The 20,258-nt window shown below is 37.7% G+C and overlaps 1 protein-coding gene, 1 non-coding gene and 1 pseudogene across 2 annotated transcripts in view; 2 read left to right on the forward strand and 1 right to left on the reverse strand.

The window, feature by feature from the left end:
• LOC135089511 (solute carrier family 35 member F3-like) overlaps positions 1 to 20,258 on the forward strand; it is a 124,698-nt gene that overhangs the window by 72,458 nt on the left and 31,982 nt on the right. Inside the window, exon 4 of the mRNA XM_063985094.1 lies at positions 16,605 to 16,689. Coding sequence (XP_063841164.1) covers positions 16,605 to 16,689 — 85 coding nt within the window. The remainder of the gene's footprint in view (positions 1 to 16,604; positions 16,690 to 20,258) is intronic.
• On the reverse strand, positions 2,132 to 2,929 carry LOC135089445 (cytochrome c oxidase subunit 3-like; annotated as a pseudogene).
• On the forward strand, positions 11,602 to 11,720 carry LOC135089888 (5S ribosomal RNA). The gene has a single exon (XR_010261675.1). It is a non-coding gene; the product is annotated as a 5S ribosomal RNA (ribosomal RNA).

Genomic DNA, 20,258 nt, shown 5'->3' on the forward strand with positions numbered 1-20,258 from the left:
TTATTATTATTATTATTATTATTATTATTATTATTATTATTATTATTTTTATTTATTTTTTTCATTTATTTATTTATTTATTTCAGCAATAAATAAAAGGGCTCAAATTCCTTTTTGTGCGTGACTGGCGGCTGCTGTAGCGGCTCCAACACCTGTCTCAGCTTTAGTTCATTCTTCAACACTAGTGACTGCTGAGGTTTATTTAATAATTCTATTTAGAGCTGCTTCAGAGGGATCTGTCGTTCAAAGTGTATTGTTGATTACTTCATGTTTGACAATATTTATAGCGGGACTAGGAGCAAATTCTGAGTATGATCTCAAAAAAATGATTGCTTTATCAACATTAAGTCAAGTAGGAGTTATATTAAGAATTTTATCTTTAGGTTATACGGATCTGGCTTTTTTTTTCATTTACTGAGTCTTGCTTTGTTTAAAGCTTTACTTTTTATATGTGCTGGTGTTGTAATTCATAGAGTGGCTGGTTATCAGGATATTCGACTTATGGGAAATTTAGTTAAATTTTTGCCTTTGACAGTATCATGCATAACTGGAGCCAACTTAGCTCAATGCGGATTCCCTTTTATAGCAGGATTTTATTCAAAGGATACAATTTTAGAAGTTGCTTTTATAAGATGAGTAAATTTTGTTGCATTGTTCTTATATGTGATGGCAACAGGATTGACAGTAATGTACACTTTGTGTTTAATTCTTTATTCTCTTTCAGGAGAATATAATTTGAGATGTATCACTAATCTTTCGGATGAGGATTTTTTGATAACTAACTCAGTAAGAATTTTAGGATTAGGAGCTATCTTAGGAGGATCACCATGAAGATGAAGATTGTTTCCAGAATATTAGATCATTTGTTTAAGGACAATAATGAAAATAACAGTATTAGCAGTAAGGATTTTAGGAGGTTTAGTAGGTTATATACTAAATCTAACGAGAGTAAATTACACATTAAAAAGAGAAAATAACTATAATTCAGTTGTAATAATAGGATCAATATGGCTTATACCTTTACTGAGTACTTTAAAATTAAGGGAAAATAGATTGAAGACAGGGTCAGGTTTAGGAAAAGTAGCCGATAAAGGTTGATTGGAGTTTTATGGAGACCAAGGTTTATATTATTTATTTTCATATATTTTTCTATATTTTTAATTCTTTACAGTTAAACAATTAAAGTGTTTATAAAAGTATCTGTAGTTGTAATTATTATTTTTACAGTTTTATTTATTTAAATTTATATGATTAAAAAGAATATCGCTTTGAAGCTGCAAAGGTAGATGAAAAGTCTTGTAAGTATATTCAAATAGTTAAAAAAAATGTTAGCTTGTGGCGTTTATGATATGATATTTGCCTTGAGTTTAAAGTAAAAAAATAAATAAATAAAAAAAATGGTATTTTTAGAAAAAAAATATTTCAGCTTTATAATGAAAATGTGACGTGTTACTTACACTATAAAAATAGGAACATCAACGGAATTCAACTGCTTAAAAAAAGTTAGAAGCTTTTCTTTTTGTCATAATGTTCCATCTTGATTAGAAGAATTACTTCAATCTTGTCATTAACAGTAACGTACCTCTGTTTTGGTTTCAATCATAATTATTAGAGGCTTAAAGGCCAAAGTTTAGGTCGAAACTAAATGCGATAGTTTCGCTTTCTAATAGATAAAATTTAGTAAAACCAGTTTACTAAAACACTTTATGAATGCAACTCATATGTCATACAATTTGACTGCGGTCTTAAAGTATTAATCAGATCCTTCTAAAGGTCCCTGTGCTCACTCGTAGTAAAGACCTAAGAGAAGAATAAGAAGAGAGCTCTAGTAAACAATCAAGAAAATACTTCAGTAATGTTAAAAAAAAATTACAGGAATTAGAAAAAAAAAATCGAAGGGAAAAGGAAAATCGTGGTGACTCTTTAGGATTAAATCCACATTCATAAGGAGAGTTTTTCTCGGTTAATATTTTTTTTATTTATTTGGGATACTAAGGTTATAACAATATAACAAATAATTAAAATTAGTAAAAATAAAAAAAAAATAAAATATTGTAAGAATTATTTTTTCTAGGCGTTCTAGACTTTCTGATTGGATATACTTTATATATTAAAAAAAATGGCCTCCTCATCAGTAAATAAAGACGTAAAGGAATAATCAAAGTACCTCAGCAAAGTGTCAGTATGATGCGGCTGCTTCGAATCCAACACGATGATTACATGAAAAGTGACAAAAATATTGACACAAAAAAAAAAATAATAATAAGTAGAAATGAGGTTCCAATAATTCCATGAAGACCATGAAGCCTGTTGCTACACAAAAAAAAAAAAAAGTAGAGCCAAACGCGGAGTCAACAATAGTGAAAGGAGCCTCAAAAATACTTGAAAGCTTGAAGAAGAGTAAAATAAAATCCTAAAACAATTGTAAGGCCTAGTCTTTGAATGGCTTGCCTATGACTAGATTCTATAATAGCATGATGAGCTCAAGTTACGGTAGCTCCTCAAGACAAAAGAATAGTAGTGTTTAATAAGAGAATTTGAAATGGGTTGAAAGGTTGAATACCGTAAGGAGGTCAATTTATCCCAATTTCAATCGTTGGGGCTAATCTACTATGAAAAAAAAAAGCTCAGAAAAATGAAAAAAAAAGAATAATATTTCTGAGGCAATAAATAAAATTATTCCCCTTCGTAAGCCTTTTACTACTACAGAGGTATGTAGTCCTCGGAATGTACCTTCTCGAGTGATATCACGTCACTTTTGATATATGGTAAGGAGAATAGCAACAAGTCTTAATAACAAAAAAAAAATTATGTTATACTGGTGAAATAATTTAATTAAACCTTTATTTAATATTATTGCCCTAATAGAACCAGTTAAAGGCCGTGGTCTTATATCTTCTACATGGTAAAAAACGTGAGATGATGTCATTAGTTAATTTCTCTGGTGTAAAGAGTTCGTAAGACAGCAAAAACTTGGGACTGAATAATTGCAACAGCTCATTCTAAGGTTAATAGTAAAATCTGAGAAAAAAAATAATAATAGATAAAAGAAATGAGGATGTTATAGATGGTCTAGTATTAGCTAATAAGGTTAAAAGAAGATGGCCTGCAATTATATTAGCTGGTAATCGTACAGGTAAAGTCCCGGGTCGAGTAATGTTTCTGATAGTTTCAATTAAAACTATAAATGGTACAAGGACAGAAGGAGTTCCTTGAGGAACTAAATGAGCGAATATATGTTGAGTGTGGTTAACTCAACCTCTAAGTATTAAAGTTACTCATGAAGGCAATGAAAGTGCTAAGGTTATTGCTGTGTGTCTAGACCTTGTAAAATGTAAGGCAGTAAACCTTAAAAATATTATAAAAAACTAAAGAAAACAAAGCAACGAAAAATATAGCTGAACCTAAAGAATAAGAAGTTAAAAGGGCTTTAAATTCTTTGTGCAAAGTACAAATAATTTCACTTCAGCATAGAGATCATCGTGAAGGAGAAGCTCAATTAAGGTAAGGAATAAATAGGAGCCCTACAAAAGTGGAAATTCAGTTTAATGAAAAGTTTAAGATTCTTGAAGAAGGTAAAAAAAATTGAGAATAAATTAGCTATAATTTTCAAGAGGATTGTAGGATTAGATAAGGCTCAGTGATCTTAGAATATTTTTTTTTCAAAAGGTATAGAAAAAAGTAATTTAAGGATATGAAAATAATTAATGATAACAGAAAAAGAGAAATAAAGATAAAGTCGAAGCAGAGGAGCTATTTTAGGCATTAAGAAATATCTTAGGAGATAACTTTAACATGATAAATTAATATTAAAATTTAAGTAATTTCTTGTCAGCAGAAGTAGGCGCAATACTATAATAGGTTTAAAAGACCTACACTTACTTTCAGTCATCGGGTGAGTCAGAACATGAAGAAATTCAATTTAGGAAAAATTGTGTTTACACTTTCAATCACAACAGGTATAAATCTATGATTAGCACCACAAAGTTCTGAACATTGACTATAAAATAATCCTGGACGAGATATTATAAATCTAGTTTGATTAAGTCAACCAGGAATAGCGTCTGCTTTTACACCTAAGGCTGGGACAGTTCAAGAGTGAATGACATCCGCTGCGGTGATTACAATACGAATTTATGTATTTATTTGAAGAACAGTTCGATTATCTACATGTAAGAGACGAAATCCAGAGAAGTCTAGTTCGTTAGTAGTAGTTATATAAGAATGAAATTCTACATTAAGGAAGTCAGAGTATTCGTAACTTCAATATCATTGATGACCGACAGTTTTAAGAGAAATGGAAGGATTATTAACTTCATCAAGAAGGTACGAGTATAAAAGTCGCAGAGAAGGGAGAGCAATGAAAATCAAAATAAATCAATAGTTTGATGTTCTAGTATAAATCGATTAATAAGAGAGTTTCTGAGAAGTGATGCTAATATATATCCCACAAAGGTAATGATTATAATAAGAACAACTATAATGTGATCATGGATAAAGATGAATTGTTCCATTAAAGGGGAAGCTCCGTCTTGAAGGCCTAGAAAAGTTCATGTTGACATTAATAAATGTATTTTCTTAAAGAAGATAAATCTTAGTAATAGCTTAAATCCTATACATCTTTCTGCCATTTTAGAAGTTAATAGTAAGTGGAATTTCTATATAAGAGTGATCAGCAGGTGGGTGTGAGTGGTTTCATTCAACTGAAGAGGCAGGAAAGGGAAGAATAGAACAGGACGATTAGAAATTAAAGCTTCTCAAATGATAATTATAAAAAAAAAATAATATAGCAACAAGATATACTATAGATCCTTTGGAAGAAACAAAATTTCATGTTGCGTAGGCAACATGAAATATTGTTTGTTCCATAGGTTTCTTCCATGAAATATCGGCGGGTAATCAGAGTAACGTGGAGGTATTCCGTTAAGTGCTATGAAATGTTGAGGGAAGAAAGTGATATTTACACCGATGAATATGACAGTAAAGTGGATTCTTATTAATTTAGGGTTAAGTGGTAAGCCTTTAAAAAGGTGGAATCAGTGTGCAATACCTGCACAAATGGCGAGTACAGCCCCTATAGATAAAACATAATGAAAATGAGCTACAACGTAATAAGTATCATGAACAATAATATCAATTGATGAATTTGCCAGGACAACATTTGTTAAACCTCCAACAGTAAATAAAAAAATAAAACCTAAAGCTCATAATATCGAGGGACTATAGTTATTTTGTGTTCCAAGTAGGGTTCTAAGTCATCTGAAAATTTTAATACTTGTAGGAAAAGCAGTAATTGTTGTGGCTGATGTGAAGTAAGCTCGTGTATCAACGACTATACCTACTGTAAATGTATGGTGAGCTCAGAGGATAAATCTTAAAATTCCAGTAGCCATTATAGCACAGATCATACCTAATGCACCCAATGATTCTTTTTTCCCGAATTCTTGTCTCACAATATGGGAAATTACTCCAAAGGCTGGTAAAATGAGAATATAAACTTCAGGGTGACCAAAAAATCAAAATAGATATTGCTATAAAACAGGATCACCACCTCCAGCGGGGTCAAAGAAAGATGTATTAAGATTTCGGTTAGTTAAAATCATAGTGATTGCTCCTGCTGATACAGGTAAGGATGAAAGTAAGAGAATGGCAGTAATAAAAACAGTTCATACAAACAAAGGTATTTGATTTATTCTTATTCCAAAGGATCGTATATTAATTACATCTGTTATAAAACTAACTGCTCCAAGAATTGAGGACACACCAGCAAGGTGAAGAGAACAAATACCAAGATCAACTGATGCTCTTGCATGGGCAATAGCTGCTGCTAAAGGAGGCTAAACAGTTCAACCTGTACCAGCTCCTCTTTCCACTATACCTCTTATTAGAAGAAGAGTTAAAGAAGGAGGTAAAAGTCAGAATCTTATGCTATTTATACGAGGGAACGCTATATCAGGGGCTCCTTATATAAGAGGGACTAGTCAATTACCAATTAGTTATTGGTATAACTATGAAGAAGGTTATAACAAAGGCATGGGCGGTAACTACAACATTGTAAATTTGATCGTTGCCGATAAATGTGCCTGGCTGACCTGATTCGGCTGGAATAATTATAGTTAACGAGGTTCCTACTATACCAGACCATGCTCCAAAAATGAAATAGTGTACCAATGTCTTTATGATTTGTAGAAAAGAATCATCGTTGCATAATAAGATGGCTGAGAAGTGCAGGCGTTACATTGCAAATCTAAAAACAAGGTAAAAACTTTCTTATTAGCTTCTATAGTAAAATATAAATAATATTAGATTGCAGATCTAAAGATGTGTGGAAACACTGGAATTTACGATTTTAAGAGATTTTTTTTTTTTTATTGGCTTTGAAGACATTTAGTTTAATATAACTTAGAATCCTAGGCTAAAAATGGAATAGGAAAACATATTCCAAACATATTAATGAAAGTAACAAAGATTAAGATAGGAGAAAATGTTACCAATGGTTTAATTTTAAGGGAAGTGGTAAATGAAGGAAATGATAATGGCATTATTGGAACAAAGAGACGTAGATAGAAATAAAGAGTAATAAGACTTAAAAAAAAGAAGAATTAAAAGAGAGAAAATTATTATTTTAGAAGAGAGTAGTTGAATTATAATTCATTTAGGTGTAAATCCTGAAAAGGAAGGAAGACCTAAAGATAAGAAATTTATTGGTAAAAAAAAAAAAAAAAGTTTTAGGGCAATCTTCCTTTTGTTTTGAATTATTATAACGGAAATTGATGAAGACTGAGTAATAAAGAGTAAAATAATCACAGAGCCTGAAATAAAGGAGTAGAAGATAAAGTAAATGAGTCATATTATATCACTGATTGATATAACAATAAGTATTAAGATATATGGTTAACTGAAGAGAAGGCGATAAGTTTACGTAGTTTTGTAACATTTAAGCCACCTAAGGCTCCAATTAAAGAAGAATTATGTGCTGCTAAAGTAATTAAGGTTACTAAGTTTGAAGAGTAGGTTAAATAGGGAATTAAAAACAAAGGAGTTATTTTTTTGGATTGTTAAGAGAATAAAAGCTTGAGGTCAAGACAATCCTTCAATAACTTGCGGAAGACAAAAATGTAACGCAGCTGAAACAAAAAATGTAACGGACCTGCTCATAATTTTAAAAGTAAAGATTTACTAATTAAAGAATAAGAAAAGTCATTCGAGTATATATATATATATAATTATATATATATATAGAGAGAGAGAGAGAGAGAGAGAGAGAGAGAGAGAGAGAGAGAATTAAGATAGTAGATACTAGAGCTTGAATTATAAAATATTTAATTGCAGCTTCAGTTAGATACGGGCATAATTTAGTTGCAATGAGAGGAATAAATGATAAAAGATTTAGTTCCAGCCCGAGTCAAGCCCCAAACCAAGAAGGAGAAGAAATAAATGAAAAAAGATACCTGTTAGTAAAGTACAGAAAAATAATAGGTAGGAAACTGGAAATGTCATTAAAAAGAGAAAGGTTGAAGCTTTCATTTACGGGGTATGAGCCCATTAGCTTAGTTAGCTTATCTTTGAGAATATCATTTGTTGGTGTATAGCGCACATAAAGTTTTCATCTTTAAAGAAGCGGTGTAAATTCGCTATAAATAATATAGGTATAAGAAATACATAATGAGCTCTATCAAAGCTACCCTTTTAAGTCAGGCACTATATTAACATAAAAACAGATTAAAAATGAAATAAAAAATGCTTAAGAAACAAAGTAGTACAAATAAGAAAACGAAAGAAAAAATAAATGAAAGAAAGTGATACATAGGAAAGACTAATTAATATAAGAGGACGAAAATATTAAAGTGACATTTGAAGTTTATATGAAGAGAATGTGTATTTCTCTCAGTATTTATGAATATATATATATATATATATATATATATATATATATATATATATATATATATATATATATATATATATATATATATATATATATATATATATATATATTTATATTTATATTTATTTATTTATTTATTTATTTATTTTAATTAAATTCATTTATTAAAAAAATATATTAGTTAAGAAAACATAATTATATAATTAAAGATTCGTATATAATATTTATCTTCTTCTCACTCTAATAAAAAGTAATCTCTGCGGTCTCAGGTCCGTAAGCCTTCCGAGGGTTTAGGCCAGCGAGGGCATGGAAAACATCATTACGAAGAATTTTAATAGGTGGCATGAAGTAGTCAGAGGGTGGAGGAGAGGGAGGAACAAGCCTTGAATCGTCCAAGGTAGAGTTTTTAGCAAAGGTTTGAGCGAAGAGTTCAGCTTTAGAAATAGATGTGATAGCAGTGGTGCCATCTGGTTGAAATAAAGAAGGGAAAGAAGAAGAAGCAAAGTTATTGGAGATATTTTTGGCTAGATGTCAGATGTCACGAGGGGAGTTAGATCTTGAAAGGTTTTGACATATTCTGTTAATGAAGGAGTTTTTGGCTTGTTGGAGAACAGACTTGGCATGGTTCCGGGCAGAAGTATAAAGTGCATGAGATTCTGGTGATGGAAGGCCTAAATACTTTTGGTGGGCCACCTCTCTATCATGTATAACACGAGAACAGACTGTGTTAAACCAAGGTTTGGAAGGTTTAGGTCGAGAAAAAGAGTGAGGAATGTACGCCTCCATGCCAGACACTATCACCTCTGTTATGCGCTCAGCACACAAAGACGGGTCTCTGACACGGAAGCAGTAGTCATTCCAAGAAAACTCAGCAAAATACCTCCTCAGGTCCTCCAACTAGCAGAGGCAAAACGCCAGAGGCACCTTCGCTTAGGGGGATCCTGAGGAGGGATTGGAGCGATAGGACAAGATACAGATATGAGATTGTGATTGGATGAGCCCAACGGAGAAGAGAGGGTGACAGCATAAGCAGAAGGATTAGAGGTCAGGAAAAGGTCAAGAATGTTGGACGTATCTCCAAGATGATCAGGGATACGAGTAGGGTGTTGCACCAATTGCTCTAGGTCATGGAGGATAGCAAAGTTGAAGGCTAGTTCACCAGGATAGTCAGTGAAGAGGGAGGAAAGCCAAAGCTGGTGGTGAACATTGAAGTCTCCAAGAATGGAGATCTCTGCAAAAGGGAAGAGGGTCAGAATGTGCTCCACTTTGGAAGTTAAGTAGTCAAAGAATTTCTTATAGTCAGAAAAGTTAGGTTAGAGGTATACAGGACAGATAAATTTAGTTTGAGAGTGACTCTGTAGTCGTAGCCGGATGGTGGAAAACTCGGAAGAATCAAGAGCGTGGGCACGAGAGCAGGTTAAGTCATTGCGCACATAAACGCAGCATCCAGCTTCGGATCGAAAATGAGGATAGAGAAAGTAGGAGGGAACAGAAAAGGGGCTACTGTCAGTTGCCTCAGACACCTGAGTTTGAGTGAGGAAAAGAAAATGAGGTTTAGAAAAGGAGATGGGGTGTTCTACAGATTGAAAATCAGATCTTAGACCGCGAATGTTCCAGAAGTTAATGAAGAAAAATTTGAGGGGGGGTGTCAAGAAACTCAGGGTCGTCGTCAGAAAGGCAGTCTGACCTGGGGACATTTGTGGTTCCCTCCCCAGATGGGGACTCCGAGGCTGGTATTTGCCTGTTTGCTTGTCTGTTTCCATATTTGTCTATATGTTAGCTGTCTGAAACGGATTTTCGTTAAAACCTATTTAAGTGAAAGGAATATCATTGATCATCAAGGAATAATGGTTAGATTTTCAGGCGGATCTAGACCCGTGTGCGCCTCCAGAATGTTCCTCAGATTGTCGCGTGGCACAAGTCTGCGGAGAATGTTTGTCATATTCCGTGTTATTGAACGGCGATGACGGAGGTGTGCGCTCTCAGCCTCCTAGCTCATAGAATGTAATCAAAAGAATGCGCATATTATTAAACACTAAGTTCCCACAAGGGTTATTTTCAGGAACTACAGAGATGATTAGTCGGGTTCTGACAATTATTTTTTTTTCCTCTTTTTTTTATAATTTATTTTATTTATTTACTTATTTCCTGACCTGAACCACATCTGAAACAATATGCCGTGAGTTGCATTGGCCGTCCCGAGTAAAACATTGCAAATTGAGGAGTCGTGGCGCGTCAGCTCAAGACCCAGCTGGTGGAGTGTGTTGTTGCGGGTGTTCCTCGCTGGCTCAATGGGCTCAGGGGCGCCGTGTGGCATGTGAACCTCGCCTCTATTGTGTCTCGGTTACAAACATCAGGAGTGGATAAAACCGATTCCACAAATGAAACTATTGAACACACACACACACACACACACGAATACACACAAATATGCAACAGTTATCGGGTGGTTTTCGATAACACAAAGAGACACATAAGTCATGAATATGTAGTAAACTTTTCTCTCTCTCTCTCTCTCTCTCTCTCTCTCTCTCTCTCTCTCTCTCTCTCTCTCTCTCTCTCTCTCTCTCTCTCTCTCTCTCTCTCTCTCTCTCTCTCTCTCTCTCTCTCTCTCTCTCTCTCTCTCTCTCTCTGTGTGTGTGTGTGTGTGTGTGTGTGTGTGTGTGTGTGTGTGTGTGTGTGTGTGTGTGTGTGTGTGTGTGTGTGTGTGTGTGTGTGTGTGTGTGTGTGTGTGTGTGTGTAATAATAGCAATAATAACAACGATAAACTGCTTATTACGGAGTCAGTAGTGAACATTTACATATAGATTGGAGAACTTAACAATGAATAAAGAAATCTAAAGTAAGGCTGTGTGTATATGTGTGTGTGTGTGTGTGTGTGTTTGTGTCATTCGTTCATACGTCCCTGTGTTGACCGGCCTGCAACACTAATGGAGAGATTAATGAAGTGACTGACTGGCTGAATGAATAGCGTCTGGAGAATCACCTGTATGGGGAGGGCGTGCGTGGATGTTCTATATAAGTGGAAGGCATTTTTTCATCGTGTATTTTGTTATGATGCTTCTGGTGACCTTGAGTGAGCGGTGATGCTGCCCTTGTTCAAGTGTTTTAAAGTCAAGGTCGAAGTATTGACTGTGTTACGATGAGCAGTGTTGCATTTCCAGGCTTCGTGCACGGGAGGGAAGGTAGTGTTTATGGTGATGATGATGATAATAATAATAATAATAATAATAATAATAATAATAATAATAATAATAATAATAATAATAATAATAATAATAGTACGTAGCAGCAATTCACGGGATAGGCACATCATCATCATCATCATCATCATCATCATCATCATCATCATCATCATCATCATCATCATCATCATCATCCACATCATCATCACCACCATCAACAAAAGCAGCAACACCAACCATACTAACATATTAACAAATAAAAAAAACTTGCCATTTGAAAAAAAAAAAGTATAAGCATTATAATGTACTATTTCATTAAAAACTCTCTTGAAATCTACAGTAACTTCCAGCAGAGAGTGTTAGAAGTTGTGGAGATCAGAAGTGGAAATGTTTACAATACGAGCCAGTGACACAAGACTTATAGCGTGACTCATAGGCCTGTGTTCAGGAACGCTTTGTTCTCTCACCACGATTATTTTCAAAGCCTACAAATCTGAGCAGCCAGAATCTCCAGACTGTTCCTTCTTTTTTAACGACCACACCACGTTGTATACACCGCTTCTCGTCCGATCAGCGAAGTTAAGCAACGTTGGGTCCAGTTAGTACTTGGATGGGTGACCGCCTGGGAACACCAGATGTTGTTGGCATTCCAACATTTATCTCCCGTAGTCAGGATGGCTGAGCGATCCAAGGCGCTGCGTTCAGGTCGCTGTCTGGTCCGGGCGTGGGTTCGAATCCCACTCCTGACAATACCTTTATAAATCTAAAATGCCTTGTGTCAAGGCGGCGTGCTAAGATGGGTAGAAAAGTGGCGAGACAATCGTAAACAATGAGTAGTAATAAATGGAAAAGCATCCAACTGGACTGACGTAGCCAGCGGGGTGCCATAAGCATCAGTTTCACAGTAGGTACACATTAAACAACCAAACTCTGGTAGGTACAGGGTACGAGAAAGATTTAGGAGTTATGGTTAGCTCTGAACTCCGTCTAGGAAAACAATGCATAGAGGCCAGAAACAGGACGAATAGGGTACTAGGATTCACTTTTAAGAGTGTTAAAAGTAGAAGGCCGGAAGTAATATTAAAATTATACTTGGCGCTGGTCAGACCTCATCTAGACTACGCCGTGCAGTTCTGGTTCCCACATTACAGGAAATATATAGGTCTATTAGAATCAGTACAGAGGAAGATGACTAAAAGAATACAGGGGATGAGGAGTATTCCTTACAAGGCGAGATTGAAGCTGTTAAATCTACCTTCTTCAGAGAGACATAGGTTAAGAGCAGACCTGATAGAAGTCTTTAAGTGGTATAAGGGTTATAACAAAGGGGATGTAAACAAAATTCTTAGGATCAGCAACCAGGGTAGAACAAGAAATAATGTGTTCAAGCTTGAAAAAATTTAGGTTTAGGAAGGAGATAGGAAGAAACTGGTTCTCGAATAGAGTAGTAGATGAGTGGAACAGACTCAGTAATCTTGTTGTTAGTGCTAAGACATTAAGGAGCTTTAGGAGAAGATTAGACGGGTTTATGGATGGGGATGATAGGTGGAAATAGGTAGGTATATTTCATACAGGGACTGCCACGTGTAAGCCTGGTCTCTTCTTGCAGCTTCCCTTATTTCTTATGTTTTATGTTCTTAATGTAGAAATCTTATTATTCTTTCACAAGAACCATAAAGAAGAAAAAAAAACACTCTAAAAAACACGTATAGCTTCAACTGGATCTTTTGAAAGTAATGGACGTGCCGCGCAGAAGTGGGTCAGATTATGGTCCTTACTCTGATGAAGGACCACAGACGCCCTGCTCGCCACTCGTCGCCCTGATGGTGATAATGATTAATAATGTCACCAAGTCAATCTCCACCTGTGCCATCCACCCACCTCCCTCCTTCCACGCGAGAGACAGCCAGGATTGATTAATGAGCTTGTGACAGGAAGCATCTCAGGCGAGAGACAGCCAGGATTGATTAATGAGCTTGTGACAGGAAGCATCTCAGGGGGACAGGGGCATCTCAGGGTGCTAGTGATAATGCTTATTGGTGATGGTATTACTTTCTTTTACAGTTATCTACATCTGCTACTACTACTACTACTACTACTACTACTATCATTGATTAATGTTGCACAGTGCTTTCTCTTAACTTTCCTTCTTATTGTTCCTTTATTAATTACGTAAGCGGTTGGCCATTTAACTATATCCTCCTCCTCCTCCTCCTCCTCCTCCTCCTCCTCCTCCTCCTCCTCTTCCTCCTCCTCCTCCTCCTCTTCCTCCTCCTTCTCCTCTTCCTCTTCCTTTTCACATTCCTTACCTTCTCTCTCAGCCACATTGACATACGTGGAAACCCTTCTACAAATTGCAACACACACACACACACACACACACACACACACACACACACACACACACACACACACACACACACACACACACACACACACACACACACATACTATCATTCCTTCCTGCAGTGCATTTGAAGATTCTCATGCATCCATTTCCCTTTCAACTCTCTCTCTCTCTCTCTCTCTCTCTCTCTCTCTCTCTCTCTGGATATTTCAAGCGTTGTGAGTTACTTGAAATTGCTGGTGAGGGAAGAGGGAAGGGAAGTTCTTTAGTGACAGAGAACAGTGAAGAGTGCTGGAGGCTGCTGAGTGGCGTTGAGTTTCAGCGTTGGTCTTTTGGAGAGTTTGGCGTGTAACAGGAGTGAAAGTTAGCAGAGGAAACATGCATATAAAAAGAAAACTGATCAAGAAAAGTGGAAGCGGCGTTAGTTAAAGATTGGAGCGTTCCTCATCACGTCACAGATTCACTTCAAGTGGAAAAAAAACCCAAGAAAGGCAAATGATGATGACGAGAACGAGTAGTCAGCCCACGACGCGCAGCTGAAACTCGATAATGGTCAATATCTGCCGTGAAATTAACTCATTTTGTGCCGCTGCCTCCGCCCTTGACAACACCACGGCTCAGCATCCAGGAAACCTCCCCTACATTACCAATAAAAGACGCTAGGAAGGAAATGTATGCTTGAAGATTGATGTGGCAGGCAACGTTCGTATAATAGAAAACACACACACACACACACACACACACACACACACACAGTAGGCACAGTGTGTGTCGCAGGTGCCTGCATCAAGCCCATTCGTCTGAGAGTTCCGCTTTGTCAGAGAGTATGCGATAGTCGTTCTTCATGCAACTTAAGAAATTCAGTTAGTGTGGTCTTGGTGCATTAGTGGTGATGGCCCTCGAGAATGTGTCTGGCGAGACGAAGATGTGGCGTTTGGTGTTATAAGTGTGTGTGTGTGTGTGTGTGTGTGTGTGTGTGTGTGTGTGTGTGTGTGTGTTTTCATTAGTGTTTTTCATGGAAGCGTCTTTAATCCACGTGTGGTGTGTGTAGGATACAAATGACATTCACGTAGGCAGTGGTTGCATTGGTAAAGCAGAAGGGCGCAGCTGTCAGACGTCATCACCTACATAGAAATGTTGACCAGTGTTTAGAATTACTGGCTCAAGTGACTGCTCTTGTGTCATAGGAAAGGAATTACATCAAGCATCACGAGCAACAGTAACGTTTTCATTACTGCGTGACGCACACTCGTGAAAGACAAACACCTAAACAAGTAGCAGTAATTCCTCACAGACGCCCTGCCCGCCACTCGCCTCCCTGATGGTGATAGTGACGAATAATGTCACCAAGTCAATCTCCACCTGTGCCATCCACCTGCCTCCCTCCCTCCACGCGAGACAGCCACGCAATCTTCCATCCGCGACAGGATTGGTTAATGAGCTTGTGATAGGAAGCATCTCAGGGGAAGGAAAGACGCGACCTCATATTCCCTGGCGGTTGTCAGTCACTCTCCCCTTTCATGAGCCTGTGATGTGTGGTGGTGGTGGTGGTGGTGGTGGTAATATTTGTTTGAAGTAATATTTGTTGTTAATATTTGCTTAGTAATGATACTAACTGCCTCTTCAGTCACCTACAGCAACAAGAACAAGAACATTAACTACTACTATTATGCTACTACTACTACTACTACTACTACTACTACTACTACTACTACTACTACTACTACTACTACTACTACTACTACTACTACTACTACTACTACTGTTACTACTACTACTACTACTACTACTACTACTACTACTATTACTACTGCTGCTACTACTGCCACTAAAACCACCACCACTACTACTACTACTACTACTACTACTACTACTACTACTGCTACTACTACTACTACCACTACTACTACTACTACTACTACTACTACTAAATAATAATAATAATAATAATAATAATAATAATAATAATAATAATAATAATAATGATGATAATAATAATACTGCAGGTATAAGTCATACATGTAGATAATAGGGGGAGGAAGTATAACAAGCCTTGGAGAGATGCCGGCTCAATAACGCTGATCAAGAAGGTAGATAACTGGCGGGTTTTCTGATGAAGCGGATCATTAGATAAAAAAAAGTTTTCATCACGTCACTGAACACCACCCACAACACAAGCCTCAAAAACTCGCAGTCTCACCTCAGTGCCTCAAGGTAGGAGTTAAGTTATAGAGGGGCATTAACAGTTGTAATCTGTGAGTCTCGTGTTGATTATAGAGGGATGGGGAGCCTTGTTGTTAGCTCTGGAAGGAAAGGAACTGTCCGTTAACACAGTCACTTCACGCCTATTATCTACAAAACTCACTGGTGTGTGAATAGAGCTTAAAGATGTTACACTACTACTACTACTACTACTACTACTACTACTACTACTACTACTACTACTACTACTACTACTACTACTACTACTACTACATTACTACTGTTACTACCACATGTTAACTATTCACCTGTCTTCTATTCTCACCTGAAATATACCTGATTGACTGATTAGCAGACGATTGGGAGAGGTAATAAGGACGATACTGAGAACTGTGTGTGTGTGTGTGTGTGTGTGTGTGGTCAAGATCCCCTATATCTTGACCCGCGGGACTTGAGTGGGTTTGCATAACGCCATCATCCTGTGTAATACATCTGCCTGACTGCGCTTGTAACGACAGTCCCAGGCTGTTTGTCTTGTTCCCTTTGTGTTGTGTTAAGTAGGTCTTGACAGAGAGAGAGAGAGAGAGAGAGAGAGAGAGAGAGAGAGAGAGAGAGAGAGAGAGAGAGGAATCATCTATATTTGTATATCCATCCATCCATCTATCTATCTATCTATCTATCTATCTGTTTCTTTTCGTATCCTTTCTTTGTACCGCAGTAAATGTAATCCAGGGTGAGGGCGTGGAATGAATGGAGGGAAAGCACTGAATACCTCTCTCTCGGCACAGTGACAAAAGATACTTTCTGCTCCAGGAAAACTTAGAAAGTGCCTGGTAAAGTATTAGAAGCGAGTGCATGTTTGGCAGTGCTGCTTCTTCCTGGAAAAAATGCGAAGGGGGAATGTAAGAGAGTGAGAAAAAAAAAAAAGAAACTGAAAAATACGAGTAAGTTTTCCAACATTCTTTTCCTTTTTGTCCCTCAGCCTCGGCCGCGGACAGCCCCGTGATGGTCAGCCCTCCAAGTGTGCTCGTCTTAGCAAGGCCTTCCTCTCCCAGACGACCAAAACGGTGTGTACACGCTGAAAGCAACACCTGCTCGCCCACCTCCCACTGCCACCCCACACCCCACTCACCCACCACTGCACCACTTCTCTCCTTCATAATGATCCACCATTTTTTCTCACCACCTGCTCCACCCCCTCCTCGCCACTCAACACTTCTCTAACAGCCACCTTGCTTCTGAGTAAATTCCACACATGAAGATTCCTCTCTGCAAACGTAAATTGAAATAATTCCCTACATCATAAAGTTCCCCTAATGTAATAACACCTAATGTGTCAACCTAACCCAACTTGATCTAACGTAACCTAATCTAACCTGACCAAAATCTAATCTCGCCTTAGTTTACCTTACCTTACCTTACCTTACCTTACCTAACCTTACCTCACTTCACCTCATCTTACCTTGCCTTGCCTAGTTTATCATGAGATCGTAACTTAACACGGTAGTCACTCGTATTTTTGGGAAGAGTTACTTAAAGGGAAATCTTGTTGATGCAATGTTCACGGAATTGTATATAAGAACCTAAGCATCACACACCACCACCTCATCTCCGCCACACTTCCCAGTCATCACTCGTAACACTTCCTTCTCAGCCGCAGCGCCTCTACCATTCAAACACCTGCTCCTCACTCACAACTCCCTAACATACATCAGTGCATCTCATTACCAACCACTACCTTCTCTTTCACAGATACTCCAAGCCACTCGCAGCTCACGTCTCTGTCCCCACGTCTCCACACACACACACACACTCATGCCCGTCCCTCACCACCCTCACCACCCACTGCCTGCCACTCACCTGCCACCCTCCGCTCCTCACGATTTACAACACGTCCATCACCCCCTACCGTCTGTTCCTCTCCTTCATCAAACCCACCTCGCCTCTCAGCCTGTCACTCCGCACTGTGCTCACACTTCCTTATCAATCTGTACCATCGCATTAATACTTTTTTCATACATGACTGGCCTAGATATCAGATTGGATTGGATGAGAAGTAACGGGTTCAACTCTGATTAAGCTAGATTTGAAAATGAGATAGGAGAATATTGGTTCTTAAATTGGATGGCAAGGCTGGAATACATTTTTTTACAAGATTATTAGTTAGAACAATTTTTTAAAAAAGTAAATAAGAGAAAATTAGACAGATTTATGAATGGGAATGATGGGTATTCAAGTATTCAAGTTAATATTACTTAATTTCGAGTAGGAATATATGTTTAAGTCCTAACGAGATTGTTTAGCTACATTACTTTTCCTAAAATAAGTGGAATATGATAATGAAAGGAGACACAAGATGAAACAAGAGCACGTATTACGCCAACGTTCTGCTGTTGCCTTTCATGGAGAGAGTTAGGTTGATCCCATTCACCTGCCTTACCTATACAACACTTACAGCCGCAGTATTAGAGGAAACTAGCTACAGAATAAAGGAAAAGAAAGGTGTGATCTAATGGTATAGTCTTGATCAGAAGTCGAGTAGCACACCGCATTTCTTTCCGTAGTGTTTTCCTTCAATCCCAAGTCCACTGATCTAGTAAGAATCAATCAGTTATCAGATTTATATATTTCTCACTTAAACTTACAAGTACATACTGACTTACTTTGGTACACGGCTTGATTTTGTAGACTAGCCCTTTTGAACTTGTCAGCATATCAAAAGACTTACGGTTCAGGATACACATTATGGGGGAATGCAACAAGTCAGGTGACCATAACTACTGTTGCTGGTAGCGGAGGGTATGAATGGCTGCTGGCACGGTGATGTATATGTGCACCTAGTTTGAGTGGACACATGCATTACACCTGAACTACCACGTGTTGGCTCACTGGCTTCTTGCAACTTCTCTTACGTTCTTGTGACGGAGGGTGAAAATAAGAGACCGCCACGTGTTGACTTTCCAGTTAGCGACCCCTTGCACCTTCCCTTACGTTCTTATTACGGGGATAAAACACTTCCGAGTCTCACTAACTCCAAGATAAGGGATCTCGGAATTGACAATGGAGAGGACGATTGAAAGGGGACGACGGGTACTGACTCCGCCTCCTCCTCGTCGTCTTAATGAGGCTTATCGATTTACTGAGTGGTGTAGGGGCGGGTCAAGGCTGGTCCTGAGGGCCGCGGCTCACTGTTTCATGGTTACCGTATCCCATATTTGCTTTCAACACCATTGCCAGTTTGGTCTCTCTCTCTCTCTCTCTCTCTCTCTCTCTCTCTCTCTCTCTCTCTCTCTCTCTCTCTCTCTCTCTCTCTCTCCGATTAATGGAGGTGAAGTGTATATTGTGTTTGGTCATGAATGTAATATTTATCATGTTTTAAAAGGTGATGTGATGTTAAAGCTTTCACGTGTTTGTCAAGAAAATATTAGTAAGTATTTTTCTATCACTTTCTATTTATTTTATATAATTATTCTGCTTATCTATCTTTTTTTTCTGCGTATCTGTTGATCTGTTTCTCGAGATCTATCTATCTATATCAGCCTATCTATCTATGTCTATTTATGTCTTTCTATCTATCTGTCTTTCTATTTGTTTATCTAAATCTATCTCTATATGTGGCGTGTATCGTTTCCATTGCATGTCGTAACAAAACCTTGGACGTTGTTTCCAATTCAAGGCCACGTAGCGCACACCCTCTTCTGCTAATTACCTCATCAAGTTTTGATGAGTACGTGGAGAAATTTCGTAAAGGTGAATTAATACGAGGATACTCAGGACGTGACGGTGAGGCCCGAATGAGTTTGTTCCTGCCACACGCTCTCAAATGTAAAGGACTTATATGTACAATTCAGGAAGCCCTTATCGTCTTAATCCTCTGACACCTGTAGGAGTTGAACATTTATTTTCACTAGGAAGTTTTACTCATCAAAAATTAAGCTACAGATACTAGAAAGCCTTACTAGATATTCAATGGTACCTTTTTCATGCGAGTCTTGTCTTTAAAATCGGTGTCTAAACTTATGCCAGACTGTAATAAGCTGAGAAAAAGTTGTAGCAGTCAGAGCTAAGGCTTCACTTGGCAAGTAACCAGAGTGGACTGTAGGAGAGAACTGTCACTGCTTCAACGGGAAAGTCTAACGTAAACTTGGAGCGTCGGTTTGAAGCTTCGATCTTAACTAATGCGAAACACAGTTGGAAGCATTTTAGCATTTGCAGCAACACAGGGATCACATTTTCAAACATTTCCTGATTCAAACATTTCCTGATTAGTTTCTATGAGGCCCTAGTGGAAATTATTGAGGTTTTCAAGAGAGTTGTCGTAATTCTAATGATAGTTCAACCAGTATTCTGTACCATCAATAGGAAAAACATCCTTGAGAGCTCAACTGATCATCTGTGCGGCCTTAGAAAACAGCTCGTGTAGAAGCGCAGACCGTTTCAAATCACGGGTTGGTGACACGAAAGTGAGAGCTGTAGTAAAATTGCACACCTGACAAATAGCCTGATTTTTACCTTTAACAGTAATATTTCTTTATTAATTCACAGCAGCTCGTCGTTGTCTTATACATGTGGTGTGTGTGTGTGTGTGTGTGTGTTGACTGGAACCTAGAAGTGGCGTTATCAGGATCTTACAGTT

Source organism: Scylla paramamosain, chromosome 33, assembly GCF_035594125.1.
Source record: "Scylla paramamosain isolate STU-SP2022 chromosome 33, ASM3559412v1, whole genome shotgun sequence".
Lineage (NCBI taxonomy): Eukaryota > Metazoa > Arthropoda > Malacostraca > Decapoda > Portunidae > Scylla > Scylla paramamosain.